General features: G+C 39.8%; 1 protein-coding gene across 1 annotated transcript; it reads left to right on the top strand.

Annotated features, from left to right (window-relative positions):
* Nucleotides 1–329: 329 nt before the first annotated feature.
* Nucleotides 330–25,392, top strand: LOC104527884 (lysine-specific demethylase 5A; the record flags this gene model as incomplete). The annotated part of the gene is given in 17 exon segments (XM_010171714.2): nucleotides 330–431; nucleotides 1,507–1,629; nucleotides 2,935–3,105; nucleotides 3,614–3,748; nucleotides 8,914–9,019; nucleotides 9,563–9,651; nucleotides 12,786–12,944; nucleotides 15,258–15,377; nucleotides 16,916–17,074; nucleotides 18,666–18,847; nucleotides 20,550–20,712; nucleotides 21,651–21,770; nucleotides 22,982–23,176; nucleotides 23,291–23,472; nucleotides 23,741–23,865; nucleotides 24,124–24,274; nucleotides 25,275–25,392. Coding segments are annotated over 17 exon segments (2,400 nt in total), but the record flags the coding sequence as incomplete, so codon positions are not given.

The raw sequence follows: 25,392 nt of genomic DNA, 5'->3' as shown, positions 1-25,392 counted from the left end.
TTGTTCACAGTGAGTAAATCACCAAACTCTCTGCTATTTAAACTCAGGCTGAGGCCATGCAGACTGAAATGCTTTGAACCTCACTTTCTCTTATATATAAAGATATATAATCTCTTTCTCTTTTTAATTCTGTGAGGATCTCTTTCTTTGAACTAAAATCTTGTGGGAAGAATGTTATTTTAAAAGCACAAGGATGTCATGAAATTGGAAAATTCTATCACCAGTTGCACGGAGAAACTCATGGATTGTTGGGAGCCCGTTCGCTCAGGCATTGTTGGGGTCTTCTGTTCTGTGCAGTTATTTCTGGATCAGTTTCTGGAAGCAGTGAAATGTCTTTCTCTGTCTGTGTTTAGGACTGGCAGCCTCCATTTGCATGTGAAGTGCAGAGTTTTCGTTTCACTCCACGAATTCAGCGCCTGAATGAACTGGAGGTGAGTTTTTTCCACTGTTGATACAATTTAGTGTTTGCACTGAAAGCAGGAGGTCTCTTTGCTTGAGATTTGTGTCTTGGCAGGTTTCTAGATGGGGGAGCCTTTAGAAACCCAGAGACCACATCAGTGTTTATACTTGGCAGTGGTGGAGTTCATATAAAATAACTCTCCACGGCTTTGAGAAAAGTCTGGTTTTTATTTTATTACCCAAAATAACCACAAGAGTTTTTCACATTCAACTGAAAATGTCTCAGATGAATGCCAAGTACCATGTTGTGTAGTAAGAGCAGCCAGTGTCCAACCTTCAGAGCTCCACAGGCAATTAATTTTATTTTTTTTTTCCTTAAAATATTTATTGCTGTTCTGAAGCCCCTCGTTACCTTCTTTATCCTGTCCTGACAATGCCTTTCAAGCCTTAAAACAAGCTGTTTTTTTTTAATAGGCTTATTATAGCTGGTTAATGTAACGATTCACAACATATGGGAGCTTTCTTGAGAGCAGCCTGTGTCCCATTCTGTCCTGGTTTTCCCTTTTCTCTACAACATTCCTCAAAGCCCTGCTCTGTTCATATACCAAAACCTCCTGTGTCATTTGGCTTGTAAATGGGTCTCCTTATGGAAACTGATACGAGTACTCCAAAAATACTCAAGGGAGGAGGCCCTTCTGCATGGTTAGAGCATATATAAAAACTGCTTGTAACTCTCCCCTTCCCCCCCAGTGTGTATTTTAATAATTCCTCTCAGGTTTCTCCCTGGAATGCTGATTTTTTTTTTTTTTTTTATGTAAGTATGCATTTTGGTTTCAAACCAAGAAATTCTTAGGTAGGAGTTTGGTTTCTAGGCTCTTGAATGGAGAGAGAAAAGCTGAGACAGTCTTCTGTTTGTAAAGATCTTTCTTTTTATCAATATTCCTATTTCTGGGGTTTTCTTACATGACTAGGCAATACCTCGCTCGCCAAGTTGCACTTTGAAAATGTAAACACTGTAAAAACTTGTCAGGTTTTTTCTCAGGACTGCAAGGTGTTTTCATGCTTGTTTGGGGAAATAACGCGTTTCTCTTCCTTTATTGATTGCAGGCAATGACGAGAGTGAAGCTGGACTTCTTGGATCAGTTAGCAAAATTTTGGGAACTCCAAGGATCCAATTTAAAGATTCCTGTGGTGGAGAGAAAAATACTGGATCTGTATGCTCTGAGCAAAGTGAGTAAGCGATTGGAGGCCCTGGTCAGACAGGAACCCCCTTTTTCATTGGAGGTCAAGAAGCCAAACAACCAGAGGGCTTGTTTTACATCATTAATCTCATTAACACAGAGATTAAATGAGGCTGGGGGGAGGAAAAAATGTAGTGAAAGAGCATTTTTAAATTGAATGGTTACGGCAGACATGTCAAGGAGAGTTAAATCAGTTGCCTTAGGTTGGGTACTCTGCACCATCTGTTTGTTACCTTGTATGCAGCTTGAACATAGAATCATAGAAGGGTGTGGGTTGGAAGGGACCTTAAAGCTCACCCAGTTCCAATCCCCCTGATATTGGGGGGGTTGGAACTGGATGAGCTTTAAGATCCCTTCCAACCCAATATTCCTATTTCTAGGGTTCCACTAGACCAGGTTGCTCAAAGCCTCATCCAGCCTGGCCTTCAACACTTCCAGGGAGGAGCAGCCACAGCTTCTCTGGCCAACCTGGGACACTGGCTCACCACCCTCACACCAAAGAATTTCTTCCTAATATCTAAACTAACCCTACCTTCTTCCATTTTAAAGCCATCACCCCTTGTTCTATCATTAACTGCCCATGTCAAAAGTCCCTCCCCAGCTTTCTTTCACTTTCTTGGCAGTGGAAATGTGGCCAGTGTTTCTGAGGAAGCGACTCATAGGCTGTTATGATCATTGTTTTTAATTCTGTGTACATATCAGTTACATGTAAGCAGTGATAGTTCTGTATGTGAATTTCTAGACTCAAACCAGTTGAAGTCAGGAGTTAAAACTGGCCTGAGTTAATTGGGAGATGAATTCAGTTTCTGCTTTTTACAGTGATCTCTGTTCCATCCAGGGTTTTGTGAGCGTTTCTGTAACTCTGAAGTTGGGAGCTCCGACGCTCCCTTCTGCCCGGCCTCTGTTAGAATGGGTTTCATTTCTGGCCAGACTTGTGTTTTGCATCAGAGTACAAGTCTGGTGAGAGTTAACTTTGCAGTTTGCTCTGATGGTGGGGTTTGTATTCTTTCCAACATGTCATAAATCTGAACTGTTGGATTCGTGCTGTATGGGGCAGTGTACGATTTATATTTACTAGGAAAATTGTCGTGTGAAGTGAATGGAGGAAGGAGGAGAAGTAAGTGCCTGGTTATTAAAGTACTAGTTCTTCAGGAAACAAAAACTAAACTCAGGGTTCTGTCACTTTCTGATAGAACCTTTTAACAGTTGGTTGTTTTAATTGATTCTTGCTTTATGCAGGATGATAAGAGCAACTTAAAACCCTTACCTGTTTTTTTTTTTCAATGCCTTTCAGATTGTTGCCAGCAAAGGAGGCTTTGAAGTAGTCACTAAAGAGAAGAAATGGTCTAAAGTGGCAAGTCGACTGGGCTACCTGCCAGGAAAAGGCACAGGGTCGTTACTCAAGTCTCATTATGAACGGATCTTATACCCTTATGAGCTCTTCCAGTCTGGAGTCAGCCTTATGGTGAGACCCTTCTCTTTCACCATACGAAGAGGGGACCCAAACTGCCTGTAGGATACTACTTGTTATTGCACCCAAAACTAGGACATAGCACCTATTCTTTAAGAAGCTTTAGCTGTGTGAACAAACCTAGACCCACCCTCACGCTTACCTGTGGCAGAATAGGGACCTTATGTAGTTATTTTCTGATAGCCATTTCTTTATAGGACTGAGGCCAGCCCTGTTGGGAAGGAAAACGGGGCAAAAGATGATATGATTAATTGGAACGATGTCATTCTCTTAATAAGCTGGCAGTTGAGATTCAGTTTGAAGGGCGTGTGTATTAATTGGCCTCTTGTCCAGACGGCATGTGTGGTGCCATGTGATTTCACTCATCCTGTTTCTTAGCAAACAGAGTGATTCACAAACCACGGAATCATTAGCACTGCCTGATTAATCAATCATCTCCTGTTCTGATCCACGGAATCATTAGCACTGCCTGATTAATCAATCTCCTGTTCTGATCCTCTAGGGCATCCAAAAGCCAAACTTGGACCTTAAGGAAAAAGTGGAGGCTGAGGACCTGACCTCAGATGCCCAGGCTTCCCCAAAGCAAGCTTCAAGAATGAACGTTGTGCTGAAGAGAACCAGGCGCGTCAAATCCCAGGTACCCCTGTTAATTGGCTCTTATTGACAGAGAACAATTAATTCCTTCCACCAGCTCATCAGCGTTGGCACTGCAACAGCCTTTGTCTGACTGGGAGCCCGCTCACAAGCACCACCAGCAAGAGGTCTTTGTTTAAATAAAATCCAGAGGAAGATGTCTGTCCAAGGCCTGGTTTGCTTATGGTAGATGTATTGTTTTAAAAGCTGTTTTAAACTTTTAAAAGCTGTTTTAAACTTTTAAAAGCTGCTTTTTGTTCACTGACAAGTGGCCTTGGTACCTTTGTAGCCAATGTGTCTGTGGAAACTAAACCTGCAAAAAGCCATTTGTGAAATGATGTTGAAGGTTCTGCTTGTGCCAAGTTCAAAAAGTTTTTTTAAAAAAAAAACTTTATGGAATATGCCCTTCAGTTACAAAAATGCAAATGTGTGTAGATAAGCCTCTCTTAATTGTGTAAATTGTGCTTGGGACTAATTATTTCAAGCTGGACAGACTGTTTTTCTGAAGAACTGAAGGAGATAAGTGGGGAGATGCTCAGTGATGGCTGGAGCTGCGTAAGATTTCCACAGGAAACTGAGAAGCAGTTTCTTTTGAATTAGTGGTGTTCTGGGAACTTCTGAAATTCTATTAGGTGATATGAAATCCTGGGAATAGCCCCCAGTAAATCTCAATTCAAACTGAATCACCACCATTTTCAACACTAAACCATTAGAAATAGTCTTGGAGGTTTGTCCTGATGGCTCCATTGCTTCTCTTGGACTTTTTAAAGCAGGTCTTCACCTGTTGAGGAAGGTGCCTGTTTCAGGCAGCATCGCAAGGATCTTCACAGCAGGTCTAGTGGCTCCCTGCTGACCAGTCAGTGGGACGTGGGCAAAAGCTGGATTTACATGCAACAAACTTACTACTTACTTGATGCCATTCTAGACTTATTTTAAGCACCACGAAGTTTTTTCAAGTACTCTTAAACTACTTTTTTTTTTTTTTTAATCCAAATGTATGTTGTCACTGAGATGCAAAATCATCGAATCCCAGAGTGGTTTGGGTTGGAAAGGACCTTAAAACTCATCCAGTTCCAACCCCCCTGCCAGCAGCAGGGACACCTTCCACTAGACCAGGTTGCTCAAAGCCTCATCCAACCTGGCCACAAACACTTCCAGGGAGGAGCAGCCACAGCTTCTCTGGCCAACCTGGGACACTGGCTCACCACCCTCACACCAAACAATTTCTTCCTCACATCTCATCTCCATCTCCCCTCTGCCACTTTCAAGCCATCACCCCTTGTTCTGTCACTCCCTGCCCTTGGCCAAAGTCCCTCCCCAGCCTTCCTGGAGCCCCTTCAGGTACTGGGAGGCCACTAGAAGATCTCCCTGGAGCCTTCTCTTCTCCAGGCTGAACAGCCCCAACTCTCTCAGCCTGTCCTCACAGCAGAGCTGCTCCAGCCCTCGCATCATCCTCGTGGCTTCCTCTGGACTCGTTCTAACTGGTCCATGTCTTCCTTGTGTTGGGGGCCCTAGAACTGGAGGCAGCACTGTAGGTGGGGTCTCCAGGTGGGAGTGGGATATTTGAATATGCTATATAAACTTTCATCTTTGATGTCATGATTGATTTAGACTAAATTGTCTTTTTTAGTCTGTTTTTTCAACTTCCTGAAGCTGACACAGTATAGCTGTTGTGTTTCATTTAAAGGGTCTGCATTTCAGAAATGACAGAGGTGATTTTGCTTGGATCGTTTGCAAAGAGTAAATACATACATATATTTAAATGCCTTTTATTAGGCCTGTAGACACACTTGTCTTTTAAGCATTAGAATTATTAAAGTGGCTGAAATTAGTTCTTTATTCAGGAGAAACTCAAACTACTTGCATAGCCAGAAGTATTTTTTGGCTGTGTTGGAAGCTGTGTATAATTCTCTTAAGTCAAATCTGGAGCTGTGTTTAGAAATAGAGATTATTTTTTTTTTCCCTCAGTAGCCCCAAATGGTACCAGTGTAAATATCTGGGGAGTCCTGAGGAATTGCTCCAGATTTCAGTGCACCTGCTCATTTTAGACAGGACTCTTGTTTATTGTTTGAAGTGCTTACCTGGAGTTGTCCCAGAGATTGTCTAGGTAGTCGTCAGAGAACAGGTAGTGTACAAGTAATGTAAAAACCTGCTAAATAAATGTCATTCTGCTCCAGCTGTAACCATCTGAATGATTTGAGGGTAGTGTGCCAGGCAGGCCAGTGCCTGGGTAGTGAACATGGATAACTACACTGACCTCTGCATCTCAGGAGATTTCTTCCAAGTACTAAAAATACTTTCCAAAAATGCTCTGTGTCTCCATCTTGCAGATAACTTACCTGAGAATGGGTGATGAATAAGAAAGCATAAAGATAATAATCAGAAGTTACAGAAGTAAACAAAGATCCTCAGCCATAAAAGGAGGGGGCAGACTTTCAAAAAGCAAGGTTTTTAAATTTTTTAGAGAAAGTGAAAAACAAACTAGGGAATGAGAATTCTCCTTTGTGAAAGGTGGGTTGGGAATCTCTGGATACTGTGGTGAAACGTCAATTGAATGCGTTGTCTCTGAACAGGAAGAAGAGAATTTAGTGATGAGAGATTCTGCTCGAAAATCAGCTTAATGCTTTTTCTTTTTTTGAAGGAAGCTATCGCAAGTGAAAGCTGGAGAAGGGCAGCTGAGTTACTGGAGGCTTGTAAAGAAAAGGACAACAAAAAGTAGAAGGAAGTCAGATTAGGAAGGAAAGGTTAAATTTAGGAGAATACTTTCTTAGAAAAGAGTAGCATGTATCCTCATAGGTGATCGTTTAGGGTGTGTTTTAACTGACAAGGGATTTGTGTGGTGAGGTTACATCATGATGATTTCTGGTAGAGAAATACAGTAGCGGGGGAAAAAAGAAAGATAATGAAGTTCTGTCCTTTCAAAGGATATTAACTTAACATCCAGAGAATTTTCTGAAACAGTGAAACCAATTCTAAGTAGCATATCTGTTTTCAGGTTGCTTTTACAAATTTGGTTGACTGCAGAATAAAAGAATTAATAAAATAAGCTTCCATTTCTTTAATGTTAAATATTTCCTTCCCTGGGACTAATTGCATGAAACAAAAGAACTCTGGGAGATGCTGACAAATGCCCCAAACGTGGAAATATTCTGATTTTTGATTGTAACTCTTCTGGTCTTACACATTGGGGATGGAGGAGTGGGGATGCAAATGTTTCAAAGTTGATGAATGAGACAACAGAAAAAAAATAGTGTGTGAATCCAGTGTAATTGGATCATGTAATCAGGATTCACCCACACACAGGAAAAGCCTTTGGGTTGTACTGTCAGTTGAGAAGGTAAAAGAAACAAAAATATGTCAAATCCTTCAGGAAAAAGAGGGGCTGAGAATAATCAAGTTCATTTTGCTTATATGGAAAAAATATAGTGCAAAAGCGTGGTGGAATTTGGTGTTGTTAGCAATGAGAAAATGTCAAGAAATGCAAGATTTCTGCCTCCATGCGCTCGCAGTTTTGAGTTTGGTATTTTTATCCAGTTTTAAAGGACACTGCAGAGAAATTACTCATGGAGGCTTTTAGTGCCTCAGTGGTATTCACACCTGAAACTATCAATATCCTGGCAATGTTGGTAAAGTTATATAGGAATCTGATTTAAAAAAAATATGTATTTTTTAGTTGTACTGTGCTGAGGAATGTAATGTGGGTTGATTCTGTCAGGTTCTATTAATTGAGAGAATGGATGAGCTGTTAATGAGTTTCCAATGGGAGCTGAAGGACTGTGAAGTCTCCAGGTAGGCTTTCCTGTACAGCTAAAAAGTCAATGTTTCCTTATGTTTTTTTTATCCAAAACGTGAGGAATTTATGAGAAAATTTTTCCAGTTAGCGTGCAATTTCAGAGTGAACTTACAATGTTGGTAACATAGATCTGAGGTGAAAATAATTTAATAGCAATGTGGACTTAATAAATGTTCAAAATGAGAATATCAGCAATAATCAGTTTGGAAAGACACCAGTTAGCATATCACATACACAGTCCAGGGGGAAGAGGGACTCTATAAACATCACTAAAGATTCCAGAGAGTAGGAATGCCCAGGAAATGACGTCTCTTTTAATGTGTCCCAGCAACAAGAAAAACAACTGATTTAGACTGAATAAATGGAAATTATCTTCTTTCTTTTGGCTTTACTGCAAGTGCATTTGAACTATTTTATTTTTCTTTACTGAAAATCTGTCACCCCAAGGGAGCTTGTTCCATGCGTGATACGTCAGGCCAGAACTCTGTGGAAAATCACAGGTGAAGTGTCGTCAGTAAGTCACTCAGAGATAACCTTCTTGGAATTAGATTTGCTGAGAGTGATTTTCACGAGGAAGATGGCAAATGATGAGAATTCAGTGGCCTTTTCTATCAGCTTAGAAAGGGTTTTCAAAGTATAAGTAGACGACAGAAAGAAAAACACCGAGGTGATTGCGTTGCAGATAAAAACCAGAACGTGGAGGTTCTTTTAGCTGTTCAGTTGATGGCAGTGGTGTGGGAAAATGAGGTGGGTGAGTAATGGGAAACAGGAAGAAGTTCAGTTGAACAGAACACTTGAGGAAACACCACTGGCACGGAGTTGTCTCCTAATAGGTCTTTGCATCTCTGGTTTTGAGGCTGCAATGGCAGGGTGAGGGGGTGTGATTTTCAGAGCTACGCTGATAACGTTTCATCACAAATAAACCCAGGAGCAGCCACACTTAAGGAACTCGTTAGTGTCATGTGTATGTGTCTACTCAGAAAACAGATTAAAAAAAATCCTGTTGAAATGATTTATGTGTTACCATCCAAGCACTTGACTGAATCATGGTGATTTTGGAAAATACTGCTGTGGCATTCTTACTTATTTTTTGCTCAACGTCAAGCCTGGTTCTCTTACTTGCCATATAAGTGACTTTCTGTGGTTTATTTCTAATCCTAAATAGGAAATTATTTCAAAAGTTGGGACAAAAATGCTGTCTTTTATTCTAATTGTTTGTTGGTTTTAGGGACAGAAAATTGTGTCTTTTCGTGCCTCTGTTCCCTTTCTTTTGACGAGCTGAAGTTGCGAGAGGCTGGAATATAAACAAATTATGAAGAGACCTAGAGAGGAAATATTGATGGTTTGTGCTGATGTGGTCTTGTTTTTATTTTCAGGCAGAGGCAGGAGAAATGAGTAGAAATACTGAACTGAAGAAGCTGCAAATCTTCGGAGCTGGACCCAAGATGATGGGACTGGCACTGGGTGCAAAGGATAAAGAGGGTAATTAAATCTTGGGCTCGTGGCTTTGTAAAGTAACGAGGCTGTTAAATCTTTCTGCAGGTCTCTAGAGACAGCATTAAGAAGTAAGCAAATAATTACAACTGTAAAAAGAAAGCTCAGTATTGTAGGGTTTGTTCATGGGAGATTTACAGGGTGCATCATCTAACTTGGCATAGTTTCGGGTCTTTATATATTATGTAGCAACAATAACAATTATGCAGCTGTTGCAGGAGTGACTGGAAGGGGAAACAGGATTTGACAATACTGACAGTGATCCTACCAGCTCCATGACCAAATGATGAGTGTAATTCATTCTGTTCCATGAGGCAATTGGGATCACCTGTGAGGAGAAGCAAAATACCTTTTCCTATTCCCTATTTATTTTAAATTGTCCAGGTATAACAAGGCATTTTTGCTTTCTTTGGACTGTCAGGTCATTTCTGATAGAAAGGCAGGGTAGCAGGCTGGACATCTATATTGTTTCTACAAGCTAAGTCTATCTTGATGTGATATTAATAACATTTAACTTTATTTTACTTCAAGATGAGGTGACACGAAGACGCAAGGGAACAAGATCAGAAGCATTTGGAATGCAGATGAGGCAACGCAAAGGAACTCTTTCTGTCAACTTTGTAAGTTTGATTTCTTTGCTGTGATTTCTGAAAATACAAAATTAATTAACTAAGATTTTTTTTTTTTTTCCTAAAGTACCCCCCTCACCCCCCCAAATAAATAAAATAATGGATGGATGGATGGACACTGCAGCAGATATTATTATGGGAAGAACAAACAGTGTTTTGTAAAAATAATCTATGCTCTAGATTTCTGTTTAAATCTGTTGAACAGGAAGAATGTTGCAACATGAAGGTACTTGCTGATCATGGGTTTGAGGGCTTGCTTTGCCACACGCCCCTTGCATGCCTTCCTTCAGTAGCTGACTTTCTATTTGAGCTCTCCCTTGTAGAACAGTTATACTGTTACTCTTACAACAGTTATACTGCTACTTCTCTTCCTTAAAAGATATTTTGAGGTGCTCCAGTACTTCAGGAGTTTGGTTTTTAGCAATTCCAGCTTTCACCTCTTTTCTGTTTTCAGTTTAAACTAATCATTGTACAAGTCTGTGCAAGAGAAATCCCTAAGGGGGAAAAATGAAATGCTTAGTGCTCTGCTGTTTAACCATGGAAAAGCAGTGCATAATTGTTCTTAATGTCTTTCATAACACATGCCTTATTAAAGTGTCATGATTTAGCATGTGTGCACAACCATTAATGAAGATGGATGCTTTTAATGTCTTCAGAATTAGACTCTTCACTTCAGCTGGGTTTTTTTTGCTTGCCCTGAGAACATTTAGAAGAGGTTCTTTTAAATTTCAACCATCGAAGGCCAACGCAACTGAAAGTCTCTAGTAATCATATTTTTATATGTGGAAATGCCTCCTGGAGGAAAAAAATGTGGGAGAAGTTGGGTATTTAAAGAACAGATCACAGAATCACAGAATGTTAGGGATTGGAAGGGACCTCAAAAGATCATCCAGTCCAACACACCTCATTGTGCCATTGCAGCTAAGTTAGAATTTGTGTGCCTTGAATTTTTTTGAATTGTACTACTAGTTCTGAGTAAATGGTATTCCTAGGCTGTGTAAGTGTTGTGACCACTCTGTTTAAGGTGTTTTAATTTAAAAATATTTTGTCTAGTCTCTTGTTTCTTTATAGAAAACTAGACTTGTTTACTCTTTCCATTTACTCCTATTTATAAGAGATAACGAAAATACTGTAGCAGCAGAACTGCTACCTTGGAACTGTATCACTGTAACTGTAATCTTGGGAAATTCTGTGATTTAGTACCATTTGTTCCACACTTGTTTTATGCTTGGATGATAGATCTTCAGGGAAAACAGTCTCTGAAATGCACAACCTTATATAACTTGTCTGAAAAATACTGTGCTGCAGTTTTGTTCATGCTTCTCCCTCACTTATTTCTTTTTTTTTTTTTGGTGAAATGCTAACTGTGAAATTTATTTTATCTATGTGAAATGCTAACTGGGAAGTAAAATACACCTTTTTATTTTTATCCCCTCCCCCTGTTAAATTTAGTTATGTATCATCATAGTCTTACAGTGTTTTGTTACATGGCTGGGAGGCTTATTTGTGGTTATTTATTGTGTAGTCATAGACCTGCTTGTTGTGAATATGTATTTCAATGCAGTCTTTGTATTTAACAAGTCGTCACTTGGGCTGACATAGAAAGATTGCATATGTTAATATGAATTGGGAGAGAAGAAGGTGCTAGAAGTGATGGGTAACTAGTGAATATCATAGAATAGCCTCCTTATAATCACCATTTTAGTGCATTTTTAGTTTTGGGAAGAGAACCTGGAAATAAATGTCTGCTAAGGTACCCAGCCTCCACTTTTATTTACTTGCAACAAAAGCAACTACTTTGGTGATTTAAACAGACATGATATTCCATTGAGGTTGAGTGTGTGGATTTTTTTTTTTAAAGGGGAAAATTATATGTCTTTTAATAAAACTGCATTATTTTAAATAATTGTTTCTTTAGAAACTTGAGCAATCTCCTTCAGAAGTTTATTATTGCATAGCTGGGAAGCTGCATACTTAACTAGGCTGGTGTAACCAAGACGAGGGTGAGATCATCAGGTATTTAACACGACTGTGTGAACCTAGTCAGCTGAAAAACACATGTTTTTGTGACATCTTGATGAAAATAACAGACTCCCCACTTCTGGTGGGTTTTTTGTTTTTGCTGCATGAAGGAAATATGTGTAGCTTGAGTTGCCCAGTGTCAGATAGGTGTTTTAGCAGAATTTGGAGCAAGTGTTGTTCATGAAATTCGTGTTGTTATTAAAAAATTTATATATAAGGTAAATTTTTTAGCTGTGATAAAGTAATACACAGTTTCTTCATGTAGGTTACGTTACAGATCTTCAGTACAATATGAAATGTTTATATTAAAACTAAAAGTCTTTTGGACAATACAGGAAGCAACAACAAAGAATATTTGAAACCTGTTGATAATAGATTTCTTTGGTCCCTGAGGAAATAAATCTCCCAGTGAGTGGTGTTCTTGTTGAGAGATTATCTTGGACAGACACCTGTGAAAGTTGTTCCCTATTGTACAGGGATTAATACTTCTCTCTTATCATTTGGAGTTTTTGTCCTTTATTTTGGAGAAAATGAGAAGGAAGCTGGTACCTTTACATGCAGTTTCCTTCCTTTCCCCTTGGATTCTTAGATTGAAATCTGTAGGTTTGTGAGTTTTGTTATCTCTCCTTTTCTAGTGCAAAGATAACCACTGTATTATTGCAAGTGCTGGTGTGTATGTTTCTGAAATAGTTTTTGTTCCTCAGCCATGTGCTCTTGGTGGGGATTTATTTTGAATTGTTTTCCATGATAGAGGCCCAAAGAAAGGAAGGGCATGAAGTTCTAAAAGCTATAACCTACTCTTTTGCCTTAGAATAACATAAATGAGATGCTACTTTTAGTAACATAGAAAGCAGTTGTCTAACTGAACTGGGTAGTTATTTTGCAGCACTCAGAGTCCCTCAGCCCCCCACGTATTACTGCTTTGGGAAGTCGAAGCATAATTGTTCATTACCTGTGCATCTCAAAAACCAGAGGAGGCTGCGTTGACATTCAGATATCAGACTTCAGGATTACATCGTTTGTTCCTTAGCTGAAGGAAGGCGGGTTCTGAATGAGGAAACTTCTTATAACAACCTTTTTCTTTTTCTTTTTTTCCTCCACAGGTTGATCTGTACGTTTGCTTATTCTGTGGCAGAGGAAATAACGAGGACAAACTGCTGCTGTGCGACGGATGCGATGACAGCTATCACACTTTTTGCTTGATTCCTCCTTTACCTGATGTACCCAAGGGTGACTGGAGGTGTCCAAAGTGTGTTGCCGAGGTACAGTTCAAGAACTACTCAAGCTTTGTATGTGTACTGCTGTTCCTGGAAAGATCAGAAGAGAATTGAGCTCAATGCCTTTCCATCTGGGTAGGAGCTGTAGTTTTGTTTGGAATAATGTCAAGATGAGCTGCGAATCTCCAGCTTGTCCTTGGTTGGTGAGCCAGAAGGAGAGAGAAGTGTTCTTTCTAGATCTTGGGCAAAACCTTTGTTGATTATACAGCCATGTGACAGCTGGAACTTTAGCCTTTGTATGCTAAGAGCTGAAACTCAACTTGATAAGCTGGTGGTGGGGAAATTAGGGTGAGAAGTAGGGTTGTGATAGGTGTTTCAGCATGAGGATGAGACACTTTGTAAACTGGGAAGTAATGAAAATACACAATTTGGGAATAGCAGGGAGATTTGATTATTGGGAAGTCATTGTGGCCTTGTTCAGAATAGCTTGTAGCAGAAAGTGAAAGAACTAATGAAAAAATTTGTAGTTATTTTAGATTTGGTTTAGGCTAAAAAAAAGGAACTGTTGAGGCTCTGAAAGCGGAAGCTAGTTAAATTTAATTCTTCAAAAAAAGAAGAGCTACCAAGTTCCAGCAGATGACTGATCAACAGCCTAAAGGCCGTGAACATAATCTAATTGGCTTGGTATTTGTCTTAAGAAAACAAATTTTGCAAGCTCGGGAAGTTGGTAGATGTAGAATTCAGAGGGGGAAAAAGCTTGGTTTTTTAAAAAATCTATAATTTTGTGACTGGCTTTAATTTTTTAGGCTGTGTTTTTTTCCAGAAGGGGCAGTTGCACACACATACATATGCCTATTTCCCCCTGGGATGAGCTCCCTGCTCTCTGACCCTCCATCAAGAGATTAGGTTGTCAGATGAACTCAGGCAAATGCTGTTGTGAGAGAGGTAGAAATTCATAGTTACAGGCAAGGGAAAAGATGCAACTAACCTTTTGGGCTGCTGCTCACAGAGTGGATTAAGTTGCTTGTTTATTGTTCCCTTAGGAGAGAGCAATAAAGGAGTATTAGCAAACTAACAGCACACCAATGTGGAGGTCATTTAGGGAATATAGTAATAAATACAGTGACTGCAGTGGTTTGAGAATGTGGAAACTCAGGAGGAATTTTAGTACTAGTAAAAACAGGGCTATGTTGTTCCCAAGAAAAAAAAACATGCATGTAGGGACAAAATCAGGAAAGTTAAGGTGCCAAAGAAGTTTTTACTAGGAAATGATGGAGAAAATACTTGACAAATTCTGGAAATACAGTGAAAGTAAGAGGAAGAAGGGAGAAAATACAGCTATGTTATGTAATGGAGAGTAAACAAATAACAGTGGAAAGATGTCTGAAACACTCAGTGGTGCTTTTTGCCTCAGTTTTTACTTTAAATGTTAATTGTGCACAGATGCTTAATGTAATGTTAACAGCAGGGTGCTGGAACAGGAGCTAGGAAGAATAGAGTAAGGGTTCTTTATATGTATTTAGGTCAACGTTATTTGACAGTGTTTCCAGATGTTGTAGATTCTCTGTGGTAGGCTCCGTTTAAGAACTACTTTGATAAGTGTTGGGCATAGCCTAAGGATAGTTCCTCTTGAAGAAAAAGAAACTACTGATCTCTTGAATTCCTTTCCAGTCCTGTTTGCTTCTGACTGAACAGCTGACTATCAGATAATTGTGTCATGTTTGTGTTCTAATATGTCTTGTGTATATAAACATTGTGTCAGATACAAAGGGGCTGAAAAGGACATTGTAGAATAGGTCAAGAGAGAAGCTGAAATGTGAACTGGTATTTTTTGCACTCTTGGGTTGAATGGGGATAGAACACTGGAAGATTCACTGTCAGATGGACCCTGTCTGTGTTGTTTTAATTTCCTTCTGCCTCTTTCCTTCTCTATACTTTGACGTTGCCAAATCAGTTGATGATTTGCTGGATTGATAAAGCCAAAGCACTTGTGGGATTTGTTTCTGTGCAGTTATTCTACAGGTGCTTGAATCCAGTGTGTATGAGAAATGTCTTACAGCTGTCTCAGCTCCTTGTTCACTGTCTTACTCTGTGCCTGGCAGCAGCAGATGATGAAAATTAGCTTTGGACAGGAAAGCAGAAGTGTGGAGCATTGGGGTTAACAGTGTTAGATTAGCTGCTGTAGAATTAATTGTGTTGCGGTAGGACTTCCTCAGCTGAGAAAAGCACTTAAAACTGGTAGCTTATTGTGTTTGGTAAGGATTTGGATGGACACTAGGTTGTTTTTTTTTTTTCCTAAAAATGTAAGTGTGTCATAATCTGCTGCAGGAAACAATATTTTTATGTTCTGTCTCCTAGGAATGCAACAAACCCCGTGAGGCCTTTGGATTTGAACAAGCTGTCAGGGAATATACTCTCCAGAGCTTTGGTGAAATGGCTGATAACTTCAAGTCTGATTATTTCAACATGCCAGTCCATGTGAGTTTCAGCTTTTGTTGTGATTCCTTGCAGGGGAAGAAGAGAAGAGGTTTCAGCTGATCCTGAATTTTTGCTGAGGCATCTTTGCTTTGTTTAAAGAGGCACCATAGGCTTCAAAAATGTAAACAAATGATTTCTGGCATCTGGTCTCATTTCGACTTCATTTCACCCTTCTCCTGTGATGGATAAATAGCTTCATTGCTTGTCAGGGTGTACCTTGTTGGCCCTGCTCTAGTTAAGTTCTTGCCCTTTTTGATTAATTGAACCCAAGTATCTCGTTCTTGTTTGGCAAAGAGGTCTTTCTCCTGCCCTTCCTATGGCTTTTTTCTTGGTTTAGTTTGTTCAGAGGATAAATCATTCTTTTCTTCCCTGTTACAGTCTTTTTCTTGTAGACAAGTCAACAGACTGAGTCTGTCTGATAATCAGCAGCATTTTTAAAACTGGCATTTCTGCTTTGGCACACTTCCACGATTCCGCTGTCCTGTAGACTGCATGCAGCACCAAGCTCCTTCTCCTTCTCTCAAGGTTTTTTGGTAATTTATAGGCATCCTTGGTAAAGCTTCAACATTTTAAGGACTCCAGTTTATGATACAACTTTGGGACACGGAGGAAAACAAGGAACGAAGCTTATTTTAGAAATAAGCTTCATAAATTAATATAAGAAGGACTTGTAATGAGCTGTATGAAGACTACACCCTTGAATACAGTTCTTTATCACAATTTCCTTACTGTTACTCAGAAGTTCTGGTTGTTATCCTCTGAAATAGTTTGGGCTTTGCATGCTATTCATTCTTTTTGCTGCTTGACTTCTGCTGGCTGTCTCCTTCTTCCATTCTTTTTAAGCTGTACTTCTGGTAATCCATCTTCTTTCTTATTCATTCCGTCCTTTATGATGCAGTATCTTATTTCTGTTACATTGCAGTCGCTACTTAGGAAAACAGACCAAACTCTATGACTTTGAAGAATCATAGAATCATTGAATCCTATAATGCTGTGAGCTGGGAGGGACCCACAAGGACCATGGAGTCCAACTGCTGTCCCTGCACAGGACAAGCCCAACATTCACACCATGTCCCTGAGGGCACATGGTGGCCAAATGCTGCTGGAATCTTGTCAGGCTTGGTGCCATGAGCACCTCCCTGGGGAGCCTGTGCCAGTGCTCCACCACCCTCTGCCTCAAGAACCTTTTCCTCATGGCCAACCTCACCCTCCCCTGCCACATCTTCCTGCCATTCCCTCTGCTCCTGGCATTGGTTGGTGGCCAGAGAGAAGAGATCAGCGCCTGCCCCTCCTCTGCCCCTTGGCAGGAAGTTCTAGACCCCCATGAGATCTCCTCTCAGTCTCCTCCAGGCTCAACAAACCAAGCGTCTCCAGCCTCTCTTCATACCCTTCTCCTCTAAGCAGAGGGATGGAGGGGAGAGTGGAAGTGGCCTTGATGTTTGAAAATTCATGAGGGATTAGTAATGCTTTATGGCTTGAATGATAACTTTGATGTTGCATCTTATCTGCCCATACCCTAACGTCTTTTCCACTTTCAGATGGTTCCCACTGAGCTCGTAGAAAAAGAATTCTGGCGACTGGTCAGCAGCATAGAAGAAGATGTCATTGTGGAATATGGGGCTGATATCTCATCCAAGGACTTTGGAAGTGGCTTCCCAGTGAAGGATGGCCGACGAAAGCTGATGCCAGAGGAGGAGGTGAGGAGCAGGATATACAAACTGACCCCATTCTTTTGCTCTCCATAAGATTTCACATTAAGAATTTAGGTCAGAAATCAGCGTGGATTGTTTTTTTTTCATGAGGAAATTGCTTCAGGCTTTTGCATGCACTTACCATTTGTTTTGAGCAGGGCATCAATCTGATATTTTAGGTTCTTTTTCAGATCTGGTGGTTGATAGCTAAGCTGCTTTTCAGAATTGAAGTCACACTTGTGTTGTATCACTTAATCTTAGCAGGCAGAGATGTGCAAGTTGTTGCAGTATGTCTGAGTCTGAGGAGACTGATAGGATTTTTTTTTTTCTTCCTTGTTCTGAACCATTTTTTATAGAGTTAGCTACAGAAACAAGATTCTAACCTCCTTGGGAGGTAAACTAATTGGATTTAGCTTGTTCCTCTGACTGTGCATAGTGTAAGAAGGAAAAGATGTAGATACAGCAGCCTATTATAGAAAATTTTATAAAGAACATCTGGTAAATATATTACCTATTTTCCCTCAGATTTTACTGTAGCATATCAATTTTCTGGCTGCTTCTATGTTTAAATGCTGATGAAATTAAAGTAAAGCTCTGGTTTTGTGATTACACAGCCCCAAATCAATTCACACTGCTCACTGGAAGAGGTAATCCTGCTCACTCTTGTCTTCTACCCATACCTGCACCTTCCTACCTGTACCTTTGTTGGCTGTGCAGTGACTGTATAGCTGCTTAGTGAGTCAGAACTGTTTGTTGATCTATTTGTATGAAAGTAGTGATTTAAATATATTTTCTAGCTAGATCACTCGGGTCAGCTGACTCACTGCATGGTCTTTATCATGTCAGAGCAAAGGAAACAGTAGGAACATGTGGCTGAGCTGAGACTGGTCCTTTCAGCAGCTGTGGGATCTACCTAAAATGACTGTGGATCTGTGCTAACAGCTTTTTTTAAGGTAGAAAGTAGACTAATGTTAAAGCACAGTAGTGAGCTTTTAAGGCAGTCTGGATTTTCATTTTTTGTATCAATTGTCTGTATTTGAAAATAAAGGTGAGATTGCTTAACTGGTCATACTGTCTTCTCAGAAATGAGCGTGTAGGAATTTCTTGAGATGACTTCCTAAAGTAAGATATAAAGAAGATGAATATAAACTGCAGTGCAGTAAAGCAGGTCTGAAGCTGAAATAATAACATAAGATTCACTGTGTTGTTTACAATCTTAAGTTACCCAATTTTATTGAAGACTTCTGTCTTTTGTTCTTCTGCTAATGTTGCTGGTATTTTCCACCAGAAAAACGTGCAACCTATAAACTTGGGGAGGGGGTGGAATCAAAGCCTACGTATGTAAGCCTTGATCTAAAGAAGATGAGCTGTGTATGTTGAAATACTAAGACTGGCTTAAATCTTTAGTCTGATTGCTGACTAAGATATTTAAGGAATTACTTCCTGGTTTTGATGCTTTGTTGTTGCAGAATATTATCCACTGTCTGCTATAGAAATGGATTGGCTGCTCTCTTCCTTTGGACTTTCCTTTTCTGGAGTTGATATCCTTATATTCTGATTTGTTCAACATTTTTCTCTTTTTTTTTTTATTTGGCAGGATTATGCCCTTTCTGGTTGGAACTTGAATAACATGCCAATTCTAGAACAATCAGTCCTTGCTCACATCAATGCAGATATCTCGGGCATGAAGGTACCTTGGCTGTACGTAGGGATGTGCTTCTCCTCGTTTTGCTGGCATATTGAAGATCACTGGAGCTATTCCATCAACTACCTGCATTGGTATGGACTCTCCCTTGTGCATCTACCTTGCACTGCCCTGTTTGCCATTAGTAAATTTGGAATTCTACTTGAAAACACATATACACACTCACATTTGTAACCAAAAAGCTAAATACAATGAGCAGTCCATATTCTTAAGAGAAGCTGATTTAAAAAGGATATAGATACTGTTTTAAACACTTTATTATTTTTTTTAATTAACTGATTAAATATTCCTGTGTTGCTAAAAATCCAGTGTTACTGTAAAAATCATGCTTTACAGGCTCACATCTTTTCTAAGAAAGCTTTTGGTTTTGACTGAGTTACGGTTTCACTGCTTTATGATTTGAAGTTCATGTGCCTCCGTGCTGGCTTACACAGGCATCCGAGCTGACAGCTCAGCAGCATACACAGCAATACTGCTGTTCAAGAGAAGAGAAACTGGAAAATAATTCTGACTTTCAGAACGATCCTAAAAGTGTTCTGGTGTCTTTTGTGTTTGAAAAGAAGAATCGTGACATATGAACCACTTGCATTGCAGCCTTCCCAGTTCATCAGGCTCAGTCACAGTGGATGGAGCAGGGAGGAAGGAAGGGGAAGCTGTGGGAAGCACCACTTCAGAACAGAAAGTTTGTTGTCCATCTAGTAAGGATGAGTTGACAGCATTTAGACCTTTCTGGAGAAGCATGTTTGCTAGTAAGATTTGATCCACAGGCTCAGGAGGGGGATTCCATTTTGTTTAGAGTTCAGTTATTGTCCTCAGCACGCTCTTAACTACATCAGTGTGTGAGGATGTTCTGTCATCTGATGAGTTCCAGCAGCTCAGATAGTTTTCCTGGGGTTGACTAGCTGTGTCCTACCAGCAGGTGTCACTGAAGCCTGGAGGAACCACAGAAGATGCTGCACTATTCATCTGCTAACTTGTGGGATGGTTGGTGACAAGATTATTAATACAGTTAAATAGTGCTGTGTAAACAGCTTCAGGTATTTCAGCAGACTGCTGCTCGTACTTCTTAATAAAATACAATTAAAAAATAAACCCCAGCACTGTGGATTCTAGATCATTACAGGTTAAGACAGGACTGGAAGGATTAGAATAATATGTTCTCAGGTAGTTTTCTGTTCAGTTTTGGTCTTGTTAATCTCTTTCTTCCCTCATGCTTAACTAATTTGTGTTATCAACTTTTTTTTTGGTCTTAAGATTCCAGTGGACCATTGGGGTTTCTTTAGTAATTAATTGTGTGTATTAGAAGGATTGTATTTCATTGCACTGTCTGGTGTTTTATTCTTTCCACTTCTGCTTAGCTGGTATACTGTTCTGTTGGTTTCAGGCATAGGACTACTCCAAACCTCATGTACCGTGATCTCTTTTCTCTTAAACATTAGCTGTGATGGCCAAGGTTTTGTTTGTTAAGATTTTTTTCTTCCTAAAGGAAAATGATTGCCCACTTTATCTCTTTAGAGCATGGTAAATGACAATTCTCTTCCCTGTGAGCCTTGTCATGGCAAATGTGCTGTCAGGTGTGTTGAGAGTTGTGTTGTATTTGTAATTAATTTTCCAGATTAGAACGAAGACATCCTGAAGATGACACTTTTGTGTCTATATACAGAATATTTGGCTCGTGTGGGCAGCGGTGCTAGATTTGAGGTGTGCTTTGCAGCTGGCTGGCACTGTTACTTTCCTGGAAGTAATGAGTTTATGACTGTGGTTGTGCTTTATTAGGGGAGAGCCGAAGACATGGTACGGCGTGCCCTCTCATGCAGCAGAGCAGCTAGAGGATGTGATGAAGGAGTTGGCTCCTGAGCTATTTGAATCCCAACCTGATCTCCTGCATCAACTGGTCACTATTATGAACCCCAATGTGCTGATGGAACATGGTGTACCAGTGAGTAGCACACGAGCATTTTTTACATAAGTACTCCTATGCACTCTTTTTTTTTTCTTTTTTTCTTTTTCTCTCCTCTCTCCCCCCCTTTTCTTTTTTCCTTTTTTCCTTTTTTATCTTTTTTCCTTTTTTTCCTTTTTTCTTTTTTTTCTTTTTCTTTCTCTTTTTTTTTTTCCATTCTGTGCCAGATTTGCATAACAATGCTTTGGCATAACTCTGAAGAATTTTTATGGTGGACATTGACATATTCAATTCATTAGTTATGGGGTGCTTTTTAAAGCTGTTTTCTAGAACCTTCTCTAGATTCACCATGTAGTTTAAATTTCATCAGAAGCAATTGTACCAAGCTTCTTACCTAGAATATCTTACAGAGCAAGTGAACACTGTGTGTTGCATTTCGTTTTTAATTTAAAAAAAGGCAGCTTGTTTGTCTGTGAAATGGTTTTAATGTCTTTTGACATAAAAATGTCTTACATTCTGTAGAAATCTCAGCTTTACAAACTGCTTTTCTGACCAAACGTAATTGACTGCAGACTTATAAGCAGCAGCCACTCTCATTTGCTTTTGTCTTGGGATAAATCACTTCTCTGGCAAATACCCCAACAAAGCAAACCAGAAACTGTTTCCAGAAGCTTTTGCACTTTGTGGTGCAATGGTTTAAATGGTGATAGAGAAACATCCCTTTGGGGATTGATAAAGAGAATTTTCAGCTGTTGACTTGTATATTCAACCTTTTTTGAGTAAGGGCATGAATTGAGGATTCACTTTAAGATGACAGAACCAATCTGTACCACTTTTGGAGTAGCTCTGTTGCCTGGGATGTTCTATAGGTAAAGTAAGTTGTGTTCAAATGTCTTGCTATTATGTGTCTTAAACTCTGTTGCAAGTTTCATATTTTTTCTTTTTTTTTTTTTCTCTTTTGTCCTCCCTTGTATCAGGTATACAGGACCAATCAGTGCGCTGGCGAGTTTGTCGTGACCTTTCCTCGTGCCTATCACTCTGGATTTAACCAGGGATATAACTTTGCTGAAGCTGTGAACTTCTGCACTGCTGACTGGGTCTGTTCTTTTGTCCATGTTTTCTATGTCTTTGCTAAGTCACCTTTGCAAGGAGAATGTTAGAGACTTCGCTGTAGTTTAGTCTTTTATGTTACATAGTTTGTTTTGTGTTTATAGTTCCTGGTACAACAGTTAAAGACTGTGAGTTTCCTTTGCACAAAATAATTTGGATAAGCACATAATTTTAAGCAGCTTAGAACTGAAATATTGGCATGTGGTCTTCCTTTTTAAGTACTGATTTAACCAAAAATTGACATCTTGCAGTACCTTTAGCTATTTTGTGGTGCCTCTTCCTGAATTTGATAGAGATTAATGTACTTGAGCAGCTGTTGTCATTTGAATGTTGGACATAGGCATGTAACAGTCTCTTGCTCTCCTTCGTGCCAGCTCATTGCACCTTCTAATCATATTAGTGCTTGTTCTAAGAGCCGTGCCACGCCAGAGCGTGGCTTATGTAGATTCTTCAGTAAGTTGTCGTGTCCTATCGCTATCCAGGGTTTACAGTTGTAAGTTTATCTTATATGTAGTTTGTCTGTCTCTAACTTCTTTTGTTACCTTCAAATAGAAATTTTAGTCCTTAATCAAAGAATTTTATTCATTCATCAGAAAAATTGTCTGCAGGATTGACAGCGTGTCGCTGTTCTTTTCACCTCTGCTCCTCATGTAATCTGTGCACAGCCTCTGTGAAAAACTGCTAAACTCAACACCAGCCCTGTGCAGTTACGTTTGCTTAAGTTAAAATGTAACCAGAAATCTGTGTAGCAAATTCACCTAGCTTTTTATATTTTTTTGCTTTAAAAGGTACAAAACGAACGGTATCAGTTCTGGTTAATGCTAGGCATCTTGTGTTACATGTCTGTGTCCAAGCATAGTAATATCCAGAGGGCAATGTGTTCATCTTAGCATACACCAGATGACTTTCTTTGGTGCCAGTTTCTTTCCACCAGAAGTAAAAAGAGCTTAGGACAAGTCTTTAACCTGTGTCTGAAAGTAAGGCACATAAGGTTATGGCAGATGCCACCCCCCCAGCATGGATATCCTCTTTGTCCTCATCTGTGACATAATTTAAGGTTGTTATAATTGGCTCTGTCCCATAAGATACAAATCTCTTAGTCTTTTTCCAGGTTTTGTCAGAGGAAGGAAAGCAGGAGCTAAGACATCATCTTGAAACACCTTTTCCCAGAATGATAGATGTTGGGTTTTTTTTGTAGCTTCCCATCGGACGTCAGTGTGTGAGTCATTACCGAAGGCTGGGACGTCATTGCGTTTTCTCCCATGAAGAGCTGATCTTCAAGATGGCTGCAGATCCAGAGTGCTTGGATGTTGGGCTGGCTGCCATGGTCTGCAAGGAGATGACTCTAATGATAGAGGAAGAGACACGGTTAAGGGAGTCTGTTGTACAGATGGTGAGTAATAAGACATCTCTCTTTGCTTGCAAAAGGACTTTAGCTTCCTGCTCCCCCAGCCTGGATTAGAGTTTTTAGCAAGTGTGTAATTGTATTTATTTTTTTCCTTTGTAGGGAGTGTTGATGTCTGAAGAAGAGGTGTTTGAACTGGTTCCAGATGACGAGCGTCAGTGCACAGCTTGCAGAACCACGTGCTTCTTGTCAGCTCTTACATGTTCCTGTAATCCTGAGCGTCTGGTATGCTTATACCATCCCTCGGATTTGTGTCCATGTCCCATGCAGAAGAAGTGTCTAAGGTACACAGGATTTTATTTTTTCCCCCCACTTTTTATTTCTTGTTTTTACTGCAGACCAGTGACCAAATACAACATTTGGCCACACTTCTTTCTTCCTTTATTTAAGGATTATTTTTATCCTCTTTGCTTGCTTCTTGGTTGCAGGACAGCAGGTATCATACATGTTCCATCTTTCTGGCCTTGTAGCTGGAAAAACTCAATATAAATGATATCCTGAAGTTTGTATGGGCATTAAGACTCTTCATGTATTTTCTTCCCGTGTCTCTAGGTACCGGTACCCACTAGAAGACCTTCCTTCTTTGCTGTATGGAGTAAAAGTTAGAGCACAGTCTTACGACACCTGGGTCAGTAGAGTTACAGAGGCTCTGTCTGCCAATCTCAACCACAAGAAAGGTCAGCCTTCTATCATTCATAGTAGGATGTCCTGAAACTCCTACATTTGTTCACTGTTCTCATTTAATGAGAGAAAGACTGTGTATTTCCACTGTGTTTAGTGGAAAAAAAGAAATGAGCTAATCTGAGAGTGTAATGCAGCTCATCATTGTGTATTTCAAATGGAACTAGCCTGTTGGAACTTGATTGAAGCTCTTTGAAGCAGTCTAAAATGTCTTTTGTTTTTGCATACAGATTATTTATGTACTGTTATTACAGATGTGATCGAGCTGAGAGTAATGTTGGAGGATGCTGAAGACAGGAAATATCCAGAGAATGATCTTTTCCGCAGGCTCAGAGATGCTGTGAAAGAAGCAGAGACTTGTGCTTCAGTAGCACAGCTGCTGCTGAGCAAAAAGCAGAAACACAGGTAGGACAGGTGTTTGGTCTGTTGCTGCTTTCTCCTCCTCCTGTTGGAGTGTGTCAGCCTTCTCTCAACAGACTTGCTTTCTAATTATTTGGTGGATTCCCAGCACTATCCCAAGAAACACAAGGGGTAGAAAGATATGACAGCTTTCAGTGGTGTGTCTGATCTGAAGCTGAAAGGAATTCCAAGTGGCAGAAAATAGGACTTGTTTATAAGTCTGCGTGTTAAATAGCAATATGTAACAACGTTGAGGTTTGAGAACGATTTTGAAACCTCTTTGATGAACAGTGTTAGGAAATGTAAGTACAGACATCGTGTTCAGCTTCTTTAGCATTTACTTTCATATTTAATACATTGAGAAGGATCACATTTACACAAAGGATAAGGTTATTAAAAAAAACCAAACAACAAATTAAAAATGAGGGCTCAAACAGAACAATTTGGCTGTTTGGGACTAAAGCAGCAATAAACTCATGGTCAAATGCAGCAAAAAAACCCAAAATCTATCCCTTACATAAACCTGAAAACCAGGTAACGCCTGCCTGTGTAAATGTGTCCAGTATTCCAGTCCTGTATCTCTCCCTGCTGTTGGAAGCTGTGAGTTTCCATAGGCAGGGATGGTTGTCAGTGTGAGACTTGTTGTCAGTGCTTGTCGTGGCAGTTAACTTCCTGAGCTGCCTAAATCAGGCTTTCTGGGGCTATGTTCTTTTACCTATTTGGAACAAACCTCATTTTAAAGACATCTAGGCATTAGTGCCTCTGAAGAGCAGGGTGAATTCTCTTGAAGATGCTTAGAATAATTACATGAAATCTAGTTTTCAGGATTTTTGAATTCTTGTGGAGTTTGGGGGGTTTTTTTGAGTTCTCAAGTGATGGAAATTTTTAATTTTTTTTTTTGTAACTTCTCAGTAATCCTGATAGCTTTCTGTCACTGGGAATAAATCAAAGGGACATCATCTTCTCTCTCTCATGTAATCATGTTTAATTTTGTCTGTTCATACAGCAGACAGAGCCAAGACAGCGGAAGGACACGGACCAAGCTGACTATGGAGGAGCTTAAAGCGTTTGTACAGCAGTTGTTCAGCCTGCCCTGTGTGATCAGCCAGGCCCGACAAGTAAAG

The sequence above is a fragment of the Antrostomus carolinensis genome, unplaced genomic scaffold (genome assembly GCF_000700745.2).
Source record: "Antrostomus carolinensis isolate BGI_N321 unplaced genomic scaffold, ASM70074v2 scaffold16987, whole genome shotgun sequence".
Taxonomy (NCBI): domain Eukaryota; kingdom Metazoa; phylum Chordata; class Aves; order Caprimulgiformes; family Caprimulgidae; genus Antrostomus; species Antrostomus carolinensis.
Note: the sequence above shows the minus strand (reverse complement) of the source record. Positions and strands in the feature narration are given on the sequence as shown.